This window comes from Hippocampus zosterae, chromosome 16, assembly GCF_025434085.1.
Source record: "Hippocampus zosterae strain Florida chromosome 16, ASM2543408v3, whole genome shotgun sequence".
In the NCBI taxonomy this organism is placed as follows: Eukaryota; Metazoa; Chordata; class Actinopteri; order Syngnathiformes; family Syngnathidae; genus Hippocampus; species Hippocampus zosterae.
In genome coordinates this window covers 15943433-15967167 of record NC_067466.1, presented here as the reverse complement: position 1 = coordinate 15967167, position 23735 = coordinate 15943433, and the positions used below count along the sequence as shown (strand labels likewise).

The 23735-nt window shown below is 46.0% G+C and overlaps 2 protein-coding genes across 2 annotated transcripts; both read right to left on the bottom strand.

Moving 5' to 3' along the window:
* Nucleotides 1–10: 10 nt before the first annotated feature.
* rfxap (regulatory factor X-associated protein) lies at nucleotides 11–1547 on the bottom strand. Its single transcript, XM_052046365.1, has 3 exons — nucleotides 915–1547; nucleotides 480–590; nucleotides 11–306 (listed from the first exon to the last, which is right to left on the bottom strand). Exons 1-3 carry the CDS (start codon nucleotides 1335–1337, stop codon nucleotides 199–201), a joined length of 642 nt encoding a protein of 213 aa, XP_051902325.1. The 5' UTR covers nucleotides 1338–1547; the 3' UTR covers nucleotides 11–198.
* A 1525-nt stretch (nucleotides 1548–3072) lies between these two features.
* On the bottom strand, nucleotides 3073–23718 carry dclk1a (doublecortin-like kinase 1a). Its single transcript, XM_052048065.1, has 17 exons — nucleotides 23539–23718; nucleotides 22839–23282; nucleotides 21690–22066; nucleotides 16479–16578; nucleotides 16175–16276; nucleotides 11968–12080; nucleotides 8653–8716; nucleotides 8353–8525; nucleotides 8111–8230; nucleotides 6730–6876; nucleotides 6484–6617; nucleotides 6254–6331; nucleotides 6082–6178; nucleotides 5921–6001; nucleotides 5591–5698; nucleotides 4157–4230; nucleotides 3073–3971 (listed from the first exon to the last, which is right to left on the bottom strand). Exons 2-17 carry the CDS (start codon nucleotides 23239–23241, stop codon nucleotides 3914–3916), a joined length of 2229 nt encoding a protein of 742 aa, XP_051904025.1. The 5' UTR covers nucleotides 23242–23282; nucleotides 23539–23718; the 3' UTR covers nucleotides 3073–3913.
* Between the last annotated feature and the right edge of the window lie 17 nt (nucleotides 23719–23735).

Genomic DNA, 23735 nt, shown 5'->3' with positions numbered 1-23735 from the left:
GATGCAAATCAAGAGTTTCACAAAGTGAAATATTATTTCGTTCGCCGCGGGGGTGACAGAGCTTGTGACCAGAAAACATTTTTGTTTTGTTTTCTTTGTCCGTGAGTGAAATCATCAACAACAACAACAACAAGATGCACCACAAACCTTTTAACTGTAAAGACAATAAATAATAGCGTGACTGAGGTGTTGGGAGCGTCAACAGCCGCTCAAGTTATGCTGCAGCGCCAGACTTCGACTCTGCACGGCCAGGATGTGCTGCTGCTGCTGCAAGAAGTGAATCACCTCGGGACTCCTCAGCAGTGACTGGTGGACAACAGCACAGCGTATCAGTATGAAAAATAGCAAACTATAGTGTTATAACACTCTCAATCAAATAAGTTCATTTTTTTTGGTATGATCAATATGTGCTATAGTGCAAGGATGGAATATCAACAGGGTGTTCACTGTGTGTTGTGGTTATGGTGATGATGACTTACCAGTCTTTTTTGGTTGAGCACCTGCTCAATGAGGGAGGGTCTGGCTGGCCGGTCTCCCATCACCCCTAAACGCTGCTTGTTGACAGACACAGGACGCTCTTCACAGTTGTCCTGAAACCAAACAATAAACATTAGTCTGACAGATAATAAACAACTCGAAATAAAAAGACGATTTCAGAAAGGAATGACTTCAATCGCGAGCACGTGCTAAACATAGTTTGATATCCCACAAATTCCATGCGTTCAACTATAGCACTCGGCTGAAGAAAAGGACAAATGCCTAAAAATATGCGTATATTTGACACGTATCAATAAGCTTTTCATACGAAAAGCGCGGGATTGAGATTCGCACCCCTCCCCAAAAAAATAAATGAAAATCATTCTCCGAAAAATCCGCGAGTAGGCGGGGGTTTCACTGTAGCGTGGGGGACTGACGTCTATTTTGTTGGTCGACATGGCCTGGTCGCTTTTCTTCTTCTTGTACTTGTCCTTGTACATCTTGTTGCGGTGCTTCTTGCACATCCACGGCTTGCGCTGCTTGGCCACTTGCGTGGTGGTCTCAGTGCAGCCGTCGTAGGTGCACTGCTTCGGCGCTGTGCCGTCGCCCTCCGACGCCTCGTCGTCGTTCAGCTCCTCCGGGCTCCCGGCGCCGTCCCGCGGGTCGGACGCGTCCAGCACGTCGCTCTCCTCGTCGGCGTCGTCCAGGTCCATGAGATCGGTAGCCTCCATGGGGATAAGCGTGATCACGTCGCGGCTGTCCACCGAGCGGCTGTCGCCCACGATGTAGCGCTGGCCGTCCTTGGTGAGTAGGATGGCCTTCGAGGCGTCCTTGCGGACCGAAGCTTCGTCGTCGCTCATGTTCGTAAGTTGCAAGAAAAAGGCAACCGGCAAGGAGCTAATAACACGCTCGCGGTGGCGAACGAGCGTCTGTCAATGTTAGCAGCGATTTGGCAGCATTTTACGCACTTACTAAAACAAAATTAAGGCTAGGCTTTTTAAATACAACACATTATGTGACCAGGGACGGGGTTGTTACAAATAATATGATAGGTCTTCTTCTTCGTCTTCTTTTACTCTTCGCCCCAATTAGCTTCCTGCGGTAGAGCGCTTCCTACAGGACCGAGTATGGCACACGCATGTTCATTTAAAAAGAACGCAGTACAGTATTTTACAAAAATAATACAGTGTAATCTAATTTAATGTCATGTGAAATATATTTTCAAGATTTTTTGTTGAGAAAATTATGTCCCTTTATTCAAGAGAAAATATGTTTTAGCTTAAAAAACGACCATGTATACTAAGGCGTTTTCACAGAAAAAAACGACCATGTATAGTAAGGCGTTTTTAGCCGAAAAAAAACGACAATGTATAGTAAGGCGTTTTGTCCGAAAAAAATGACCATGTATAGTAAGGCATTTTGACCGAAAAAAACCGACCATGTATAGTAAGGCTTTTTTAGCCCGAAAAAAACGACCATGTTTAGGAAGGCGTTTTTAGGCGGAAAAAAAAGACCATGTATAGTAAGGCGTTTTGTCCGAAAAAAACGACCATGTATAGTAAGGCGTTTTGACTGAAAAAAAACCCCCAACTATGTATAGTAAGGCGTTTTTAGGCGAAAAAAACGACCATGTATAGTAAGGCGTTTTTAGCCGATAAAAATGACCATGTATAGTAAGGCGTTTTTGACCCGAAAAAAACGACATAGTATAGTAAGGCGTTTTTAGCGTGAAAAAAACGACCATGTATAGTAAGGCGTTTTTAGCCGAAAAAAACGACCATGTATAGTAAGGCGTTTTTAGCGTGAAAAAAACAACCATGTATAGTAAGGCGTTTTTAGCGTGAAAAAAACAACCATGTATAGTAAGGCGTTTTTAGCCGAAAAAAAATGACCATGTATAGTAAGGTTTTTTTAGGCGAAAAAAAACGACCATGTATAGTAAGGCGTTTTGTCCGAAACAAACGACCATGTATAGTAAGGCGTTAAATAAATGAAGACACGCATGTTTGTTTGAGAAGCATTTTAATAATTCTGAATAGTACGTTTGATTGACGACTGTTGAAGAGAGGTACATGTATTGGTTTTGTAACAGGCGTAATGGTATAGTGCAGCCGTCACAGCACTTTGGTGAGCGCTTGTCGCTTTTGTTGGAGTTCATTATCAGCTGGTACTGATCGCAATCAATACGGCTGACAAATCGCAGAAACCTACAGACAAAAGCGCAGACTGGAAGGGAGATCATCAGCCCCACACAAGCCTTCAGAAAAAGCACTCAGGAAGTCTGCCATTTTGTTTCGAGGTGGCCATTTTAGGGTCAATTTGGCCATCTCCCTGGGCCTTTCAAAAGCCAACTTGTGTTCCAAAACAAACGACAGCCTGCCCAAAAAGACACAAAAAGTTGTCCGTTTTGGTTTTTGAAGCAGCCATTTTCAGCTCATCTTGGCCATTTCCAGGGCTTCACTCCTCGCAACTTTGTCAAATTGCAGCTTTGTTCACACAACAAATGGACGATGATGAGTTGCAAAACAAAAGTCATTGGTGTCAAAAGTCCAGATGATCTTCGCAAATGACTTTCCTTTTGCTTGTGAATACTTGAAAAAAAACATTTATTTTAACAGATCATAGACATTATTATAAGCTACGGTGTGTCTGTTCCGCAAAACAAAGAAAGAATGGCGATGAATGAGGTTTTTTTTTTCCAGGTGGCGCAAATCCACTTGAGTGCTGCTGGTTCTGCATGTGTTTGACATCAGCGAGGTTACACCTTTGTCTGCTGCTTCAGGGCGAGGCCTTTTGTGGGGGGTGGAGAGAGAGGAGGGGGGGGGGGGAATCATGTAAACATGTTTGCTACACACCAGTAGTAAATGAAGCGGCACTCAAACGTACGAATGGCGACCGAACGTGACATCCGTCAGCAGGGCAACACCGATACGTCGTCTTTGTTCCTGTTTTTCGACGGATTTTCTAAGAAAAGCGCCTACGTCACGTTTTTAATCATCAACGTCTACGCATGCCTACTGCGAAAAATGCCTACTTCCTTCCATCAAATTGCTGGACAACAAAATTTTTGTGGGGAAAAAAAAGGGGAAATAGGTATGATGTATGTGTGTGTGTGTATATACTGTATCTGTATGTATGTGTGTAAAAAACAAGATGAAGTTCATAGGTCCATATTGCCAAGGATGTTCCATCATAGAAGGGAAATGACAGATGTTGGGTGAGACAACCTGGATAAATAAAATTGATTACAAAAAAACAACCTTCTCTTGGAAAGAATTCTCTGAAGTTTTTTTTTTGCATCAAAGTTTTACAGGAACTCCAAGGAAGGTGTTCCCGCCCTCTTCAGCACTGATGGAGATGTTGTCAGAGTCGTATGGGGGGAGGGGAGGGCTGGCGCTCGGGTGGGACCATTTTTGAGATGGGTTTGCAAAAGTCATCACATCCGAGTGGCGTCCTCATCTGAGAAGCGACCTCTCCGTATCAACATGGGGGGCCTGAGGAGGAGAAAAAAAACCACTCTTTAAATTCAGCTCCTGAAGACAGATTCGCTTAGCAACATGAAAGGCGTGTCAATCAGAAGCCCCACTGGCCAAAAAACCCACAGATCAAATCTGCTGTTTTGTTTGGAAGTGGTCTTTCTCGGAGGGGGGGGGGGGGGTGAAGGTCCAGATTGGCCTACCTGATCCAGTACATGGCCGGGTGCTGGTGGAAATCCAACGAGCCGGACCGCTGCATAGAAAAGCTTCCGTCCAACTGACGCGCGACATAGAGGAGTCACACAAACAACAACAACAGAAATGAACCGTGAGAAATCTTTTCAGCATATTTTTGGTGTTCCTGCTGGTGGACAAAAGAAAAAACGCCTTACTATACATGGTCGGGTTTTTTTTCAGCTAAAAACGCCTTACTATACATGGTCGTTTTTTTCACACTAAAAACGCCTTACTATACATGGTCGTTTTTTTCGGCTAAAAACGCCTTACTATACATGGTCGTTTTTTTCGGACAAAACGCCTTACTATACATGGTCGTTTTTTTCGGCTAAAAACGCCTTACTATACATGGTCGTTTTTTTCGGACAAAACGCCTTACTATACATGGTCGTTTTTTTCGGCTAAAAACGCCTTACTACACATGGTCGTTTTTTTCGGCTAAAAACGCCTTACTATACATGGTCGGTTTTTTTCCAGCTAAAAACGCCTTACTATAACATGGTCGTTTTTTTCACACTAAAAACGCCTTACTATACTATGTCGTTTTTTTTCGTCAAAAAACGCCTTACTACACATGGTCGTTTTTTTCGGACAAAACGCCTTACTATACATGGTCGTTTTTTTTTCAGCTAAAAACGCCTTACTATACATGGTCGTTTTTTTCGGCTAAAAACGCCTTACTATGTATGCATGGTCGTTTTTTTCGGCTAAAAACGCCTTACTATACATGGTTGTTTTTTTCGGACAAAACGCCTTACTATACATGGTCGTTTTTTTTTCAGCTAAAAACGCTTTACTATACATGGTCGTTTTTTTCGGCTAAAAACGCCTTACTATGTATGCATGGTCGTTTTTTTCGGCTAAAAACGCCTTACTATACATGGTCGTTTTTTTCGGCTAAAAACGCCTTACTATACATGGTCGTTTTTTTCGGCTTAAAACGCCTTACTATACATGGTCATTTTTTTCGGCTAAAAACGCCTTACTATGCATGGTCGTTTTTTTCGGCTTAAAACGCCTTACTATACATGGTCATTTTTTTCGGCCAAAAACGCCTTCCTATATATGGTCGGCGTTTTTTTTGCTAAAAACGCCTTACTACACATGGTTGTTTTTTTTCGGCCAAAAACGGCTTACTATACATGGTCGTTTTTTTTTCCTGCTAAAAAAAAATTCCTTTTCAGCATATTTTTTGTGTTCCTGCCGGTGGACAAAATCCATGTGAACCCTGAAACCAACATTGTAAACACAAACTTTGGAACACTACTTTAAAACCCAACCTTTGTTTAAAACCCTGTTTCAAATTTGAAATTTGAAACCCTAAACCTTGTCGACTTTGAAACTTTACTCCTAAACCTCAAAGCTTGTAAGATTAAAATCTCTCTGTGTTCCCCACTTACCGAAATGAGTGCCTGCGTGTTGTCGTCATCCTTTGGTGCGGTGTTGAAGTGCTTCTTGATCTTTCCTGCTACCGATAGTTGGTGGTCGTTCTCACAAAGGCCTTCGTCCTGCAGCCAGCAAGCAGAACCAGTGGCAAGTAAGTCTTAAATCAGCATGGGATCATCAATTCATGCCGGAAATGTGAAATATTCAACCGGGCAGTGACCAAGGGTAAACGGGACAAAAACATTTTTTAAATAATGTTCAAACCAAAAAGAAACATATCCGAAATAAGAACGTAAAGCTCAGAAAATGACACTCGGACCAAAGGTCCAGGTCAGTGCTCTTACAGTGACCCACGGATGCTCCAGGACCTGCAGGGCCGTGTACCGCTGGTCCACTTCCACCTCCAGCATAGATCGGATCAGTTCCTGAAACACCCCCCCCAAAATAAATAAATCACGAGGAACACCACCAACACTTAAGAAAATGTCTTTCGAAGCGCATTTACCTTGGCCGTATCGGACACGTTGTCCCAGTACGGCAGAGGAAATTCCACCTGGCCCATCAGAATCTGGTCAAACAGAACCTCCTGATCCTCGCTGCTCCTGCAAGCAAAGGGCGCAGCGATGTCAGCCGCCAGCGGAGGCAGCGGCGCCGGCGTGCCCGGGGAAGCCGTTTACCCTCGGAAAGGCGGGAAACCGCACAGCAGGATGTAAGTGATCACGCCGGCCGCCCAGATGTCCACTTTCAGCCCGTACCTGTCACCGCACGAGAGACACTTAGCAAGTCAAATCCAGTGGCGGCGGAACAGAAAAATGCGAACAACGCGAAATAATGCGAAGAATATTCAACAAAATAAAGGAATCTGACATAAATTACAGAATGTAAAGAGCGTAAAACGAAGGCTCACCCGGTTTCTGCAATGATCTCAGGTGCTACATATGTGGGCGTCCCGCAGACGGTGTAAAGAGGTCCGTCCACCACAGTGGCCAAACCGAAGTCTCCCAATTTGAGGCTCTTACTGCCATCTGCATGCTCGTACACCTAAAAAAAAAAAAAAAAAATGGCAACGCTGCTGACACCGCTGGAACACTCAGTTCGTTTAGGTGTCGAATCATTGATCCGGAGACCTGCGAAAGACAGGAAGTGATCTCACCAGAAGGTTTTCGGGCTTGATGTCCCGGTGCACGATGTTGAGGCTGTGGAGGTATTTGATGGCGTTGGCCAGGTTGTAGAGCATGCCGCTGGCGTCCTTCTCCGTGTAGTGGTTGGCCGAGGTGATGGCGTCAAACAGGTCTCCCCCCTGTGGACAACCCGTGTCATGATCACCACATCAAAGATAAAAGTGATCGAGAATGAGGCTAAAATTAACGGGAATCACATTTAACAGGATAAAATGTCAACACGTTCGACCGTTTAGATCATGCATGTCCAAAGTCCGGCCCGCGGGCCAAATCCGGCCCGCGGTCGAATTTCATCCGGCCCTCGGCCCCCGTCATAAAATCAGTGCCGTCTGGCCCGCAGGTTGGGCGCAATGGAACACGTGTTGCATTGACTGAGGTCTCGTAGACTGGTGAGTGATGTTTCATAGAGTACTGCTTCCCTCTAGTGGCTAAATGAGTAATAGCATTCACTAAATGAGTAATAGCATTTAGACACTTGAGGGCATCACTCACGAGTTAACAAGACATCACTCCGTGTTTATATTGACTGATATGTCATACTAGCTGGCCCATTGCCGGCCCATAACTCGGCCCATGGGTTATTGTTGTTCAATGTAAAGAATGTCAGCCAAGGTCGGCCCCCCGACATTTTATCACATAAAATCTGGCCCCCTTGGCAAAAAGTTTGGACACCCCTGGTTTAGATCCTACTTGGTAGGCGGCAGGACTTTTTGTGCTAGCCTTGATTGCTATCGAGTCCCATTCTGCCCCACCGTCATTTGCTGTTCCGCAGGGGTCAATTTCGGGGCCCCTGCTGTTTTGAATTCCACTTGCTGCTCCTGGGTTCCATCTTATTGCCTTTTACTACGATGCGGATGACAATCGGATCTACAATCCCACGAAGCAAAAAGGATGCCCGGTCCTTAGAAGCGATACTACCGGTACTTTTGGTGGAGAAAATCTCCACCCAATGACAGATTATTACAAAGAGAGACCTTGTGTCAGACCTTCAGACACAAGCGATGATTGGCGAATGTGTCAAAGCAGCGCGGTGTTGCGTTTTTCAATCTTGAATTTCTAGATTTTTAGTGAATGGAAACGCGCGACAACCGCGGCGCCGTTCGCCATCTGCGTCTCTCGGCCTTCCTCGCGCTCTTCGCTCTCATTCATCGTCTTCCCGCTCGCACGTACACGTCCTCCCCTCGTCAAACAGATGGATGGCATTCACGCCTCGTGAATTATGCACCGACGCTTCCCGCCTCGCTTTAATATTCAAACGCCGCGGGCGTACCGCTTTGGATTTCACCGCGCGTGTCACGTTCTGCGCAAGGATGGTCTCGCGAGTGAGACGTTCCAAAATGAACGCATGCCGACCTTCACCAGCTCCATGACCAGGTAGAGCTCGCCGTACGTGTCCACCTCCTCAATGAGCAGAACGATGTTGGGATGCTTGACTCTCCGCAGGATGGCCACCTCGTTCTGGATCATGTGTTCCTACGAGTCGACGTTAGCATGCGCGGTTAGCCGCGCGCAACCGACGTCCGATCAAAAAAATGACAAACTACAGCGTGAAGCGGGACCAAAACGGATCAGACGAGTAGCGAGCGGCGTCTCACCTTGCCTCTGCATCTGCCCTTGTTGATGATCTTGAGCGCGTAATGGCGTCCCGTCGAGTGCTCCGCGCACTCGTGGACCACCGCGAAATTGCCGTCGCCCAGCATGCGGCCCACCTTGTAGCGCTCCGAGATGTACGACGGGACGGCCGGTACCTCGTCCGCGACAACTTCTTCTGCGGGAGGCATGAGAGTTGAGATGACAAACAATTCTAATCAAATCCATCCAGTAAATTGATGAGTCTTTATTCTTCTCCAAAAAATATTTTCGGGTGGATCCAAAAAAAAAAAACTCGTCCTCACCGTCGCTGTTCGCTGGGCTGGGCGCTTGAGTGGAAGACAGAGAGGAGGAGGAGCCACGAGAACCCTGAAATGAAATTGGACGATAAAGTAAGGAGGGTTGCAATGAGGGATTGGCGAGTTAGCCATACCAGGAATGGCCGTATTGGAAGGTATCGGGTACTCGTACAGGCTGCCGATACCAGCCACCTAATACTCAAGCCCCCCCACCTAAAAAAAAATTAAAAATTCCAATATCAAGTAAGTCCTCCTCGGGAATTGAGGCTATTTGACACATCAGTGACTCATGATTTGCGTCCGAAAAAAAGGTCTTCGCATATTTAAGGACCCATTTAAGGACTTTTAAGGACCTTTAAAATGATTTCTAGCTGTTTTGAAAGACATCTATTGACTACATGTCATCTGTATGTATTACGCAATGATGTAAACGGTTGCACGAGTCATCTTTTTCGGACGTATCGGAAATAAAAATGTCCTCAATGCTGCTTTGTCTTATGTAAGCGTTTTTTTGGTGTTTTGTTTTGTTATGTGTGAGTGTGTTGGGGGGGGGGACACGGGCCAGCGTTAAATCTGCTCTCCTTCTTCTCCTTCTTCCTCATCATCTCTCCTGTGGCCTCATCGCACATGCAGCCGCTCTCTTCCTGCCACAAACACTGTTGCCATGGAAACTGCTGAGAGGCAGCTGAGGAGAAGTCTGAATATGGTCGCTTCCTGCCGCTTGGGTTGAGGGGGGGGATGCGGAGGGGGGACACAGGAGAGAAGATGGGGGCGGGGGGGGGGGCTCGTCTCTTTTAGAGACGTTTGTCTGCGATAAAAGGCGGGAAACGTCTGGCTGTTGTCACACCGAATGGAAACAGGAAGCGGCGATATTGTTGACATTAAAAAAAAGGGGGGGGGGTGCTTTCAAGGGGATGATCAAACACTGACGTCAGCGACCGAATCGGGGAGCGAGCAATGCAGCCAACGAGATCCGATTCATGGTGATAATATGAGAAAATATGTCATGGATGTCGTGGACAGTTTGAGCGGCGCCGCCGCAAATCAATCTTCACTTTTATCGTAACTTCGCGTTATTGCTCTTTGTTTTGGCATCCAAACAACAAGACGAGGACCGGCGGGCGCCGAAAACGACAGAAGCAATAACGCGTGTGCTGCCGTTTGCGCAGGAGGTGATTTTGATGACTCTCTGCCGTCTAGACGGAGCAAAGAAATCCCATCGTGCTCAAGTCGGAAAAGATCAACGCTGTCGACGGGGATTACGTCGCAGATCCCTGACAGCTGGACGCCGAGGAAAAGAAATAAAATAACGAGGGTATAATCTGGACGAGGCTACGCGGGGGAAGATTGAGGCCACCCGGCCCTATAGGATGCACCACGCCCGTTTATCCAGCTCGCTAGCTAGCTGTGTGTAACATTTTGAAAAAAATGAAAAATAATAAAAAATAAAAAACACAGATGAAATGAAAGACGCAATGCGGGTGTTCAAGTGAAATGGCAATTTAATGACAGCAGACAAATGGAAATGAAAACATCAACAACAAAACAGAAATAAAACATGGAGATGACATGATTCCACATGCAAATGTAAATATGATTTATTATTATTATTTTTTTTTTAATTTCATGACCTTTTCCCAGCAAATACACATTCTTCTTCTCTCTCTCTCACACCCCCAAAAAGTGAGTCACGGTGCCTGCACAGACAATATGGTGCGGATGCGGCGCTCGCCGCAGCTTGTTGCTGCGATTTATGGCCGCCGCCGCCGCCGCCGCCCCGTGTTTTTCACACTTAATGGAGCGAGCAGACGCCGGGCGACCTCGGAGCCGCCACGCTCGCAAATCCGCTCGGAATGTCGATGAGACAGACGGCCGAAGCGTTTGCAGGAAGTCGGCGAGGCCGCTTCAATTCATAAAAAATTTTTAAAATGGGTCACCCGAGCGCCACATGTATAAAACATGACGGCGTACGAACGGCTGCTTCATTTGTGACGCTAGCTATGATTGGGTACGTGTGGCAACCCCCCCCCCCCCAAAAAAAATGCACATGGCCCTTAAGACAGCACAATAAAATCCAGATCTACATATATTACAGTTTTGGTGGCAGGGTTATAAACTAGTCTATCATTTGCCTTGTGGCGAGGAGGTCATCAATTATCCTTAAAATTTTTTTAATTTCGGGCTTGCTATAAATCAGTCACACAACTTATGGGCAAAAAAAGGGAACATAACAACCTCTGAGAGATGACATACCAAGAAATCCAGACACATATAATCAGGAGGCCATAAAATAGAGAGCTACATTCTTTCATCCTTAGTTTATGGATTCACTGGAGGTGCGACAAACCATTACAAGTGTGCTACCTGCATTATTATTATTATTTTATTTTTGTGGCTATAAATCCGATGTCATAAATCAATCATCGTCACTTGTGTGGCGTGGCAATGGATTCTTGACACCACTAACGTGTGGAACAGGCACTAAAACTGTCAAAGCTCCAAAGGTCGAGCGGCTGTCGTCATTCTTTTCTGGGTTTGTTTGTTTTGTTTTTTTAAATAAAAACGCCATAAACTTGTCCCATCTATTCATATGTTGATAACAGAAGGTTACAAAAAATAAATAATCTGGACCGATGTGATTTATTTTTTGGTCAAAAGATATTGTTACTATTGGGCGCCATATATCAATCTAGGGCCATATGTCAACCAAATAGCTTTGACAACGGCGCATGATGTACGTCTCCATAGCGCGATTTTTGAGCCCGTGTTGTCAATAATCTTACAGAATCGGTTATATTGGGTTGCCATAACTAATCGAGATGTAACAAGCAACCACATTTTTTAAACACAAAGCTGGGATGCTCTAGCACTCTAAAATCTGGATTTATGACTTTTTGTTATTAAAAAGTCACCATTGACGACTTCCTTTTGCAAAGTCAAACGACACATACAAGATGCATGTTTTGCACAATCAAATAAATAAAATTTAAAAAAAAACACACACAAGACCCCATCTTGACGTGACATATTAACACAATGACCAAGTTACATAAATCTAGTAAAGGGCTCCGGTGGAAAACACGACGTGATCGACGACTACGGAACAATACAAAATAAAACAAAGACTATTCCTAGACGTGCGGCGATGTCTCTCTAAGATGTCGTCGGCCTATGTTCGTCTTTGTCCGTATCCTGTTAACATAGAGCGTTGTTTAGTCACGACAAAAGCCCAACTTGCCTCTACGCGCTCAAAAACGGACTAGACGGGCCTGAACGCTAGTGGCGGAGTGCGCGCGTGCGACGACCCAGTGCTCTCCTTACCCGCCGTTGTTGTTGTTGTTGTTGGCTGAGGCTGGCCGGGCTGGCCGGGGAGGGGCTGGGAGACTTTGCCGTCTGCGGCGGCGTGGACAGCTGACTGGCCGGCGTCCCGTTCACTGGAGGGGAAAGAAGGAAAAAAATGGGAGCAGGAGTGCGCGAGGCGGGACACGAGGCAAAAAGATTCTTGCGGCGCGTCAACGACTTGAATACATCCGACCCGGTCCGAGAACCTGAATTTCAAAGGCTCATTTCAGGCCCTAAACCAGGGGTGTCCAAACTTTTTGCCAAGGGGGCCAGATTTTATGTGGTAAAATGTCGGGGGGCCGACCTTGGCTGACATTCTTTACATTGAACAACAATAACCCATGGGCCGAGTTATGGGCCGGCAATGGGCCAGCTAGTATGACATATCAGTCAATATAAACACGGAGTGATGTCTTGTTAACTCGTGAGTGATGCCCTCTAGTGTCTAAATGCTATTACTCATTCAGTGAATGCTATTACTCATTTAGCCACTAGAGGGAAGCAGTACTCTATGAAACATCACTCACCAGTCTACGAGACCTCAGTCAATGCAACACGTGTTCCATTGCGCCCAACCTGCGGGCCAGACGGCACTGATTTTATGACGGGGGCCGAGGGCCGGATGAAATTCGACCGCGGGCCGGATTTGGCCCGCGGGCCGGACTTTGGACATGCCTGCCCTAAACTAACCGCAATCCTGCCGGGAAACCCGAACGTGCCTTTGAAGCACAAACACGGGTCTTGGAACCCCAACGCTGTGTTCGAAACCGTCACTACTAACCCCAACCCAGGCTTGAAATCTTAACACTAATTTGAAACCCTACCCTTTGTTTGAACCCCAAAACCCCCAAGCTTGAAACTCCACCCCTTTTTTCAAAACCCTCATTTGAAACTTCACCCCATCCTGAAACCCCAAACCTCGGCAGGAAACCCTAAACTGCCGTAAATTGAAAATTGTTTCATTGCACAAAACTCAAAACCCTCGTTTGAAACCTTACCGCCGGCCTTCATCCCATACGGCCGGAACTGAACACCGAACCCTGAATTGTTTGAAACCCTAAACCCCGTCTTTAAACCCATCATTCGAACACCTTCCATTTGCTTCGCGATCTTTCAAGGATACGCGTGCACATCTATCCGCGGCGCAACCGCACGCACACACGCAGATAGTAATCATATTCTTTTGATGTGTCCTGTTCCCCCCCCCCACTCCCCCTCCGGCTGCGATCAACACAACTTTGTGTGCATAATTCACCAGTGGCCATCCACAGCGGACTAAAATAGATGTTACACAACACACACACGCCAGCGCGCACACACACACAGACACACATTTCATCATCATTGTATGAGAACCAACACAACAAGTATTGCCATTGACGAAACCCCCCCCCACACACACACACACACAAAATGTTACACAACACGTCTGACTGACTTCATCGTCCGAAGCGACGCAGAAGCGGCACTCACACACGCGGACACAAAACGCCACAGCCATCTTCGTGTATGGAGGTAGTGTGGCCTACCTTCCTCCCCCGGCATGATAAAGATGAAGAGCACAGTGCAAGCGGACGAGGAGGAAGAGGAGCAGCTGCCTGGCTACTAAAGTGTTGAATGGGAAGACGCGGCTGGGCTGTACTACACTGACGTGCTCAGAGGAGGGAGGGGGGGAGAGAGAGAGAGAGAGAGAGAGAGAGAGAGAGAGAGAGAGAGAGGCTTGCGCATACAGTGACGCGCACCCGGCCCGGAGAGAGCGATGGATGGATGGAGGGAGGGAGGGAAGGAGAGCTCACGGGAGGTTGACAAACGTGAATCATGTCCACATTGGTAACAACAAAAGTCGACGGGTCACTATAAAGCGAGCGGCGGAGGCGATGAGAGCGGTCCGACGAGAGCGGGAAGTGTGCGGGTGATGATGTCATAGCAGAGCGGGGTGGTGACCTTGCGCCTTGCAGACATGAAACGTGAACAGTAACGCAATCTTTTGAGATTCTCGTGGGAATGAAATCATGGATCATACGATGTCTTGGAGTTTTGAAGCCTAACTCTGGCTTTGAAAGTCGGATTCCAAACCTTATTTGAACCACAAACATCGGCTCAAAACCCGAAATTGAATCCTTAATTTGAAACCCTGAACCTTGTTTGAAAACTCTTATCCAGGCTTGAAATTTTTATAATAACAGCAAATTTTGGTCATACTGACCGAAGACAGCTGGGATAGGACCCAGCACCACCCGCGACCCTAGTGAGGATCAAGCGGCTCGGAAGATGAATGAATGAATGAATGAATGAATGAATGAATGACAAATAACATCAGCGTCAATGATCACAAAAAATGAAATAAATCAACCAAAAGCAAAATGGCAGTATCATATTTGTGGCTGCAGACAAACGCCGACGCGAGGTCCAATGAAACTTCTCAATAGCGGGGAGGCACACGACTGCCCCCTGGAGCGCCGGAGTGCAATGGCATGCAGCCGCTTGATTTTTTTGTGGAGCATTTTTGTTCGGCGAATGTCAGCGCGAGCAAAACAAAGAACGAAAACACAATTTGTCACAAGTGAGGAGATGAGTAGCACACTGACGAAAAACCGTCAACAACGGTCCCGAGAACGGCGTGATGAGGACGAGGACGAGGAGGAAGGTTTCCCAGAAATGACTCGGGAAGCTGTTGACATATGGACGCGCTGCTGTGTTGTGGCGACGTGTTGCTGTGGCGACTGCTGACCAGCCTGACACGTGCGCACACACACACACAATTTACTGCATCCAGACCGATAAGGTGCTGAATGCGAAGCCCGCAAATAGAAAAAGAGAACAACTAACACGCACAACATCTTTGTTTACCGCATTAATGAGGGCAGCGTTTTGTCCACATTTTGACTTGCACAAGACACACACACCAAATCTTGTTTTCGGCCCTTCGAGGGCACCCAAAGTGAACATTCCTTCCTTTCACCCTTTCGCATCCCTTGCAAGCAAAACAAGAATTCACACAATCTTGTCGAACTGCCTCAACGGGGGAAGCTTTCAGAGCACAATTCAGACCCCCCCCCCCCCACACGCAGTTTTGAAGAGATGCAAATGTACTTGTTTTAATGGCTTCATGGGGACCCACACTGGCCATGTCATCCTTTACCCCTGAAGCATCCCTTGCGGCTCACTCAATGAAAACCCGAAAGTAGGTAAAAACAATACACACACACACACACGTTCTCATGAGCCGTCAGCCACATCAGATGGCGTCGTGACTCACTCCCGTAACCTTTTCGCACTCTCAAAAGCTTCGCGACTCCAGCCAGACAACGCTACAGCGAAGGAGGTCGGCGATGCTACGGACGGACGGTTTTGGCGCGTTGAGTGCCTGTCGCACAGGCTGCGGCGCCGCCAAGAGAACAATTGCTCCCAACCCCGCTCGTTGTCGCAGCTGCGTCCACGACTACCAGGGATGCACTTTTCACGCTTGTGTCTTTCCCGCAGCTGCAGGATTGAGTCAGCAGGCAACCTTCATTGCCTGTTAGCCTATTTCGTCCCTTCTGGATATCATTTCAATGCATATGACGCACGACACACACACACAGGCGCACACGCAAGATGCCCCCCTACAGAGTAAGAATGTTAATGAGCCGCAAAAGCCCCAAAATCAACACAACGGGAAGTTGATCGTATAGTCATGTAATCATCGTAATCATGTCACACTGACTAACCGTTGTGGATGTCAACAGAACGGCGTCAATTTGACATTTTCCAAAGCGAGCAAATAGCTAACATGTACGTGTTACTAGCTAATCATACCCGAGCATTTACTGCAACATGTTTGTTGTTATTTTGAAAGAAATTTATATTAGTGTGTGTCACTGGAACTATTCATTCATATTTCATCAAAGAGAAGTTTTGAGTATTGGCAAATGACTTTGCAGCAAATAACACGAAAGTCAAATTAGTGTTAAATCTTTTTTTTTTAATCATACTTTAAAATTTTTGTTTGATTTTTGTATACTTTGACCCACAAATTGTCACATTTTTGCTGGTTAATTTCTGTATAACCGAGGCCAAAACAAATTAAAGCAGCAAAGGCTTAAACTTTTTACAAAAAACTTCCATGACCAAGATTACTCGGACCCCAATTTAGAGTTTAGAATTACATTTTCATTTTTTTTGCCATTACAGTTTGATTTCTTACCGGACATGGGCGACTTGCTCCGTCGGGTTTGGATCAAAGCTTTTGGGGAACCTCGGATGGAAGACATCTTGCCGTAGTTCATCGGCCGCATGATGCGACACTCTGCGGCGCAACACAACAGAAGAGAAAACATTCATTCATTCATTCATCTTCCGAGCCGCTTGATCCTCACTAGGGTTGCGGTTCAAACAATTCAATTCAGTTGTATATAACTTTTTGGTGCAATACATTTGCATGTAATCAAAAAAACGTACTCATCAACATTAATAACCACCCGCCCAAAAAATAAAATAAAAAAAATCACCAGTCTCATCTAACATGAGGTCGTCCTGAAAACGCAGCTTCTCGGGTCCACATGCCACAAACACGTCCTCGTCGCCGAAAAAATCCTGCAGACATGTCACCTGCACGGAAAAACAAATTTACTCAATACACTGCATCTGAAAATAACTATTTGTGTGATATAATCATTTGAGTAATTTTCAAGATAAAAAAAACTACAGTACGCCAGAAGAAATATACAAAAGGGGGAAAATCAAGAAAAAAAAGCATTGGTTTCTATCATTTTTAACTTCTCTGGCTCCTCAATAAGCTAAAATCATATTTAGACAAGGCCAGCATCGACTCATTTGATATTGATATGTTGTACAACACAGAGCAACTGGGTTGGCGCTAGGCAGCCACAAGGGGGCAGTGTTGGACAGCAATGAGAGAGTAGTCGACGCAGCCGTCAAGAGAGCAAAGAGAGAACACGGAGAAGCGCTTTCACTGAGCAGCACCACATTCGGTCAACATGTCAAACGTGAGGAGACCCGCAAAAAAAAAAATGCGTTTCAAGAAGCCATGCCTGAAAAGACACAGGAAGTCAGCCGCCTTTGCTTGACGCGGCCATTATAGGGACAACAAATACATCAACTTCACAAGCTTGAGCAAACGTCTTGAACTTTCGGCCTCTAAAACCAGTTTAACATCGTAACATGAAATTTCGTAAACATGTCTACCGTGCGTACACCCTCAAAAAAGTGCCCCCCCCCCCAAAAAAAAGACACAGGAAGTCGGCCATTTTGGTTCTAAAAGCAAACGTTTTTAAAGTTATTTTGGCTCATTTTATTGTTTCATATTATTACAGAGCTGGGTGGGAGTTGAATGTTTGCGTGGTAAATGTAGTGCCGGCGGTCGTAAGAAGAAAAATAATTGCGTTTTGGAGTGAAGGAGCAAGGCGAAATCTGTTAAAAGTTCGAGCGAGTATCTGGAAGCGAAAGGAGCTGGCCGCGGTGCTGAATTCAATTGCGCTCACCAATAGAGGCGCACAATGTTTTGCAATTGTTCGACTTGCGAAAACTAAATCACAAGCAGATGGAAAGAAGTTTAAAGAGGACGTTCGGATGACCCTGAACAAACTTCGCGAGGCATACTCCCCAATTGACCTTCATCTTGTTCAGGACACAAAACACCAGCTGGGAACCAACTGACAGCAGAGGTGGCGGCATTCCCGAGGTCACCTGAACGCACCGCTGGCTCCATCATTTTACGCCAGCTCTCCTTTTTCTCCAACTTCACTAGTTTGATGTTTTTTTTTCACGCACATGTGACAAAAGTGAAACAAATAGGACGTTGTATCCCACAATGCATTGTGTTGTCCTCAGGCTGCCCCCTTTCACCCCCCCCCCCCCCCCCGCGCGCCCCTCCTTATGCTCTCCTCAGCTTGATGACCCTCTTTTCTCCTTTGTGGTTGGACACAACATTAGGTACACCTAAACTACCTCAATGATGGTGTTCCTAATAAATCGTCCAGAGAGGGTGTGTGTGTGCGTGTGTGTTTTACAGTCATTGTAGACGTCTAAAATGCCAATTTATGCAGCTGCACTATAACAAGATGCAGATACACTCACACAAAAGTGCTGAGTGACAGTGACTCAGCAAAGCAGCAGTACAGCACTACACCGCCAAACATCATCATCATCATCCGAATATCAAAGGCGAGGAATACGAACGGCCATTTGCATAAAAATGTTCTTGACGTTGCTTCCGGTCTTTATCTTGTTGATGAGGCTTACGGTCTGGGTCACTGCAGTGCTGGGTGCAGGAGGAGGAGGAGAAAGATGATGAGGCACAAAGAGAACAAAAGAACCAGCACTGCAGAGAACTGGAAGCTTGGAAAGTCCAATGCCCCTGAAAAGGCTCCGCTGACATAGTACGACACCCAACATGAACCGAGAGCTCAACAAGAAATGAACAGGGCGAACTTAGGAAGAACAAGTCAGCTAATTCTGGACGCTATGCCATCCTAGTTCGAAAAAAAAACGACACGAACCAAGCTCTAAGATTAAACAAACCAGGTCTAGACCCTTCTGTGGTCGTCGAGTGCAAAAAACAACCGAGTTCACCATATTAAACTAACCAAATCTAGCCCTCGTTCTTTGTATTTTTGTGTGTGTGAGTCAAAACTGACAGCTGGGGTCTGACATAATTGTGTGTGTGTGTGTGTGTATCGGGGCATGTGCATGATTTGAGGCTCAAGGCTCAGTGTGCATGTGTGTGTGTGCAAACACAGCTTACCACAGTATTCTTAGTGGAGCCATGGCTGTGCTCTTTAAGCCACTTAGAGCTTGTCTATCTTCTTGATCGGAACCAGCCTGACACACACACACACACACACATGCGTGCGCACACACACACACTACAGTACAGTACAGTAGAGGAGAAACCAAAGGGTGTTGCCCGGCAACCGTGGCATGAGGAGTGTGAGGTAGAGGAGGAGGACTGGAAACCTTCTTGCTCAGGTTACAAGCTGAAATGTGACACCAGGAGCCACAGAGGGGGCGCTAGTGAGCGGAACCTGCACGTGGAACAGAGGGGTTCTCGTGGAGAGATAGTCAAAAACTCTCGTGTGCATTTCCAATAAGCACCAAATTCAGCCCCGCCCACAAGCCAATTTCACCAAGAAATGTGAATTTACGACGCATGTCCACCACTAGTAGACCCACAAAAAGCCATGTCTAAAATGACACAGGAAATCTGCCATTTTGATTTGAAATGACCATTTGAGGATCAACAACTTAGTCAACTCCACAACGTCAGCTCCTTACCATTTTTTTTAAATTCAGCTCTCAAAAGCTTTGCAAATATGTCTATCATGAGCAGACCCACAAAAAAGTCCCAAGAGACCATGCCCGAAAGGACACAGTAAGTCAGGTATTTTGGTTTGAAAGCACCATTGAATGGTCAACACAAAAGTCAACCCCATAAAGTACCGTAGATTCTTGACCAAATGTTGCAAAAATGCAGGGTAGGCCCACCAAAAAGTCCCAAGAGTGAAAACACACAGGGAGCCCAATATTTTGGTTTGAAGTAGCCGTTAAATTTTCACTAAATCAATTCTAGGTAGCACTTGACCAAATGGTTGAAAAGTTCATCCCCTCAAGCCAGTTTCACTGCGCAATATTAAATTTGGTTGACATGTCTATCATGAGCAGACCCACAAAAAGGTCTCAAAAAGCCACACTTTAAAAGACAAAGCAAGTCATCTACATTGGCATTGATGCAAGCATCTTATTGTCAATAACAAAGCCAAATTTGACTTGGCGACATGAAATTTGGTTGGCCCGTCTATCTCGAGTAGTCCCACACACAAAAAAAAAAAGCTTCATTGCACTTGTGTGTGTGTGTGTGTGTGTGTGTCCTCATTAAAAGAGGTTAATGAACGCAAAGAGATGAGCGAGCCGTTTTGGTGTTCGGACGTCATCTCTGTTTCTCTCTTTGGACTCGTCGGTTCTGTCGGGACGAAGCGTCACAACCAGCAACCTAGAAACCTACTTCTGACACACACAGACACACATTAAATAACCCAATCTGGGTGTGCACTTGGGTAATTACTGTACCTTCACTCATAGTTTCTACTCAATGAGACGTCATCAATATTTTATCGGGTCATCCTCCGACTGTCAAATATTTGACTGATGCTGACATACAGTAAAAATGTCAAAATGGCGAGCGTTCAAGTTGCTATACACCATGAAACAAACTTTTTTTTTTTCCTTCGCCACAAGCCAAGGCTGTTTTAGTTGCGATTACAACACGGATTAAGCGCATTTCACTGAGGTTTAAACTAATCTCCTATTTGTGCGTTGTGCTTTCGTGATCTTTAATATTTGTCAAGTTTCAGAGAAAAAAAAAGAAAGAAAAGGGCACCCAGCCCGGGTGGTTCGCGTGTTGCCATGCCCGGCGGCCCAATCGATAGAGCGGCTAAAAATAGCGGCGCCATAAGAGCCTTACTTGCAGAAAGAGAGGAGGGCGAGTTTATTGTGTAATCTCCCAGACAACCGTAACCCGTGGCAACCGCAGAGCGAGCAGGCGTTGGGAGGAAAAGTGTGACTTTAAATTTTGCGTGGGAGGATTCTCAAAGAGAATTTATTTCTTGATTTATTTGTTTATTTTTAAGAAGTGCAGATCCGATCAGGAATCTGGAGCGACGCCCTGCTGGGTTAATCATGGCCGATCGTTAAATGGATTGTGCGAGGTCAGACGGGTTGCGACGCTCGTCAGCGTTAGTGGCGAGAGGCACACAAAATGGCACTAAATGCAAAACGAGAACAACTGTTGCCTGCTCATGATTACATACATATGCTATGACAATAAAGATGGAATCTTTCGACAATTAAAAAAAAATAAATCTAAATTTTATAAATGTATGAAGGCCATATTTTGTTCCATTATTAAGTTCAATAAATTCATAAAATTCATAATAAAGTAAGAATAGTCTTTTTTTTGTTGTGCTTGCAATTTCCCAAGAATAAAAGCTATGAATGTCTGATCGTAAATTATCATTTTGTGCATTTTTTTTTTTTTGAGGGGGGTACCGTGGAAAATGAGATTAGCGTCCGATTCGAACAGACAGTAATGTGAGGAAATCAAATCATCATACATACGCATTGAATCATAATCCTCAAATCATCCACATGAACGCAAATTGACAGACTGTCGAGTACATGCCGAAGCAGCAGGTAGCGCTATAGGCCAATACTGACATTGTAACCAATTCGAGTCCGTCGGATTTTTTTTCCCCCCCAGAAATAAATGTATGGCACAAACTGAGCAGGTGGGCAGACCTTGGAGGGAGCGTGACTCAGACACACGCGATGCTGTCTGATGCGGCGTGGGCGACCACAACAATGAACACACACACACATACACAACATTCATAAATCTGTCTGGGAAAATGCCTTCATTCATAAAAGTTTTGATTCTCCATTAAGATGTAAACAGATCTAAAATAACAATTTGATTACAACTTTTTGGATTTCGGGAATCAGTGGCGAGAGGAGGGATCACATTGGCGATAAATGCATTGTAATTATTATTTAGATCGAGAAGTTAAAACACCTCAGCAGTAATACGGTATTAGAAATTCTTCCCAGAGGATAAAGAATTTATGTCTGCGAGTGTAGTCATAGTATCAATGCACACACCGCCAAAGCTAATTGTTAGCGCCCGTCATTGTTTGCATTTGACTCACCAGCTTCCCCTCCAGCGTATAGATCTTCTTGACCACTCCAGAGTTGAGTTTAATGGCATCGGTGATGTCGGTGAGCACCTGCTCGTATGAATGCGCCGTCTTCTTGTTGAGCAGAATCCTGATGGCCTTGCGGGGCTTCATGCCGCTGCGCACCACCGTCACCAGCTTGGGTCGAACGAAGTCCTTGTTCTCGCGGCTCTCGGGCAGGCCGACGCCACCCATCCCCGAGGGGCTCGTCTTGGCACTGCCCAGGGAGGGGGGCCCACGGGCCGAGGCAACGCCCGACGCCTTAACGTTCACCGACCAGTTGGGGTTGACGTTTTTGGTGTAATCCACTTTTTTGTATGCTTCCACAGAGCTGCATACGTAGCTTTCGCCTGTTGGTGGCGCAAGGAGGATAGTAGTGAGCAACATCTGACAGGAAGGCTATCATGTCATAGATTGGCATGAATTACTCGGGATCAAATAAAACAATTTTACAAGCATATCTGATATTTCTACATTTTATTTGATTCCATAATTGCTCAATTGATTTTGTTTAATTCGATGAAATAATTAAATCAACTAAAAACGAGTTTTTAAAAGAAAATATTTGCTACAATATTTCAACAAATAATTATTTGCATAAATAAATGGTAAACTACTGGTAATTATGATTCAAATACTAAAACCGGTCAATTATTATTCACCAATGGACAAAATACATGGGCAAAAGAAACCATTTTAAATACATTTTCTTTTGAATAAATGGTTAATTCGGCCTAATGATAATGTAGTTCACAATACAAGTGAAGGGGAAGTCAAGTCAAAAATGCTCTTGACAATATGCTCTGAGCACCCCAAATAGTCCGCGAAATTCTGATTAATGTAGCGTTTGTGGAAAATGAATTAAGCAGAGAAACCCAGCCGGTTTTCTTCGTTTTAAGGGGACGGCCATTTTGCCTTGTACTGTCACTTGCTGTCGACTGAAAATGACGTCACGATGCCCGAGTGCTCATTTTGGAACGTCACATGACCAAAAAAAAGAATGTCACATGACCATAACCTAGGTAACAGGTAAGCCGTCACATAGCTTTTTGTACGCATGACCTCACCTATCTGTCGGTTGTAAAAATCAAACGTTGCTCCGTAACTTCCAGCCAGGTTTACCTTCGACCAGTTGATCAATACTGCCGACGCGCCCGGTTCCGTCCAGCGTGTAGATGGTGCGCACCCCCTGCGGCAGGTTTACGTTGTCCGAGAGGGCGCGGGTCAGGTCGGCCAGCAGCGCGTCGAAAGTGCGGAAGCGGTCGGTCGACACGGCGTAGACAATGCCGTGGAAGAAACGGTCGCCGTTGCGGTAGAAGCGCACCTTCTTGGCGCGCTTCTCGGCGCTCAGGGCCTTGAGGCTCCGCGGCGCACGGAACAGGCTGCAGTGCGCGCTGTGCGTGGGGCTCTGCACGCCGTTGACGCGCGCCCCGCTCCCGGCCCCCGCGCCGACCCCGGCCGCGGATCCCGATCCTGCACGGCTGCCGTGGCGCTGAGCGCGGTCGTCGAAGTGCTCCATGTCCATGACGTGGCCCAGCGGCGCCACCACCACCACCGCGGTACTGTCTGCCACGCACACGTGCACACGATCGCGCACGCAAGCGCACACACACACACACACACGCACACACAAAAGTTGTGAGAGCAAAGCAAGAAGCGAGCAGGCGCGCGTCCCAGATTAGAGCACTAACCAAGGATTAAATCTAATCTGGGTGCACTCGCAACAAACAGTGTGTGTGGTTTGATGGAGGGACAGTCAATAGCAGGCCACACATCCCGCACGCACGACATCCCAAAATACTCCAACCCGTGAATGACTTACCGACGCGAGAGGTGAGCGCCTCCGTCACCTCCAGTCTTGCCGATTGTCCACAAAAAGCAAGAAGTGAGCAAAAGTTTATTACAGCGGAGCCCTCCTGCTCACACTGTGGGCGCGCGTGTGCGTGTGGTGATGATGGAAAGAAGAATCAGAAGCTGAGCAGCACACGAAACTAAGTAGCAGCTGCAGGTTCCTCCTCC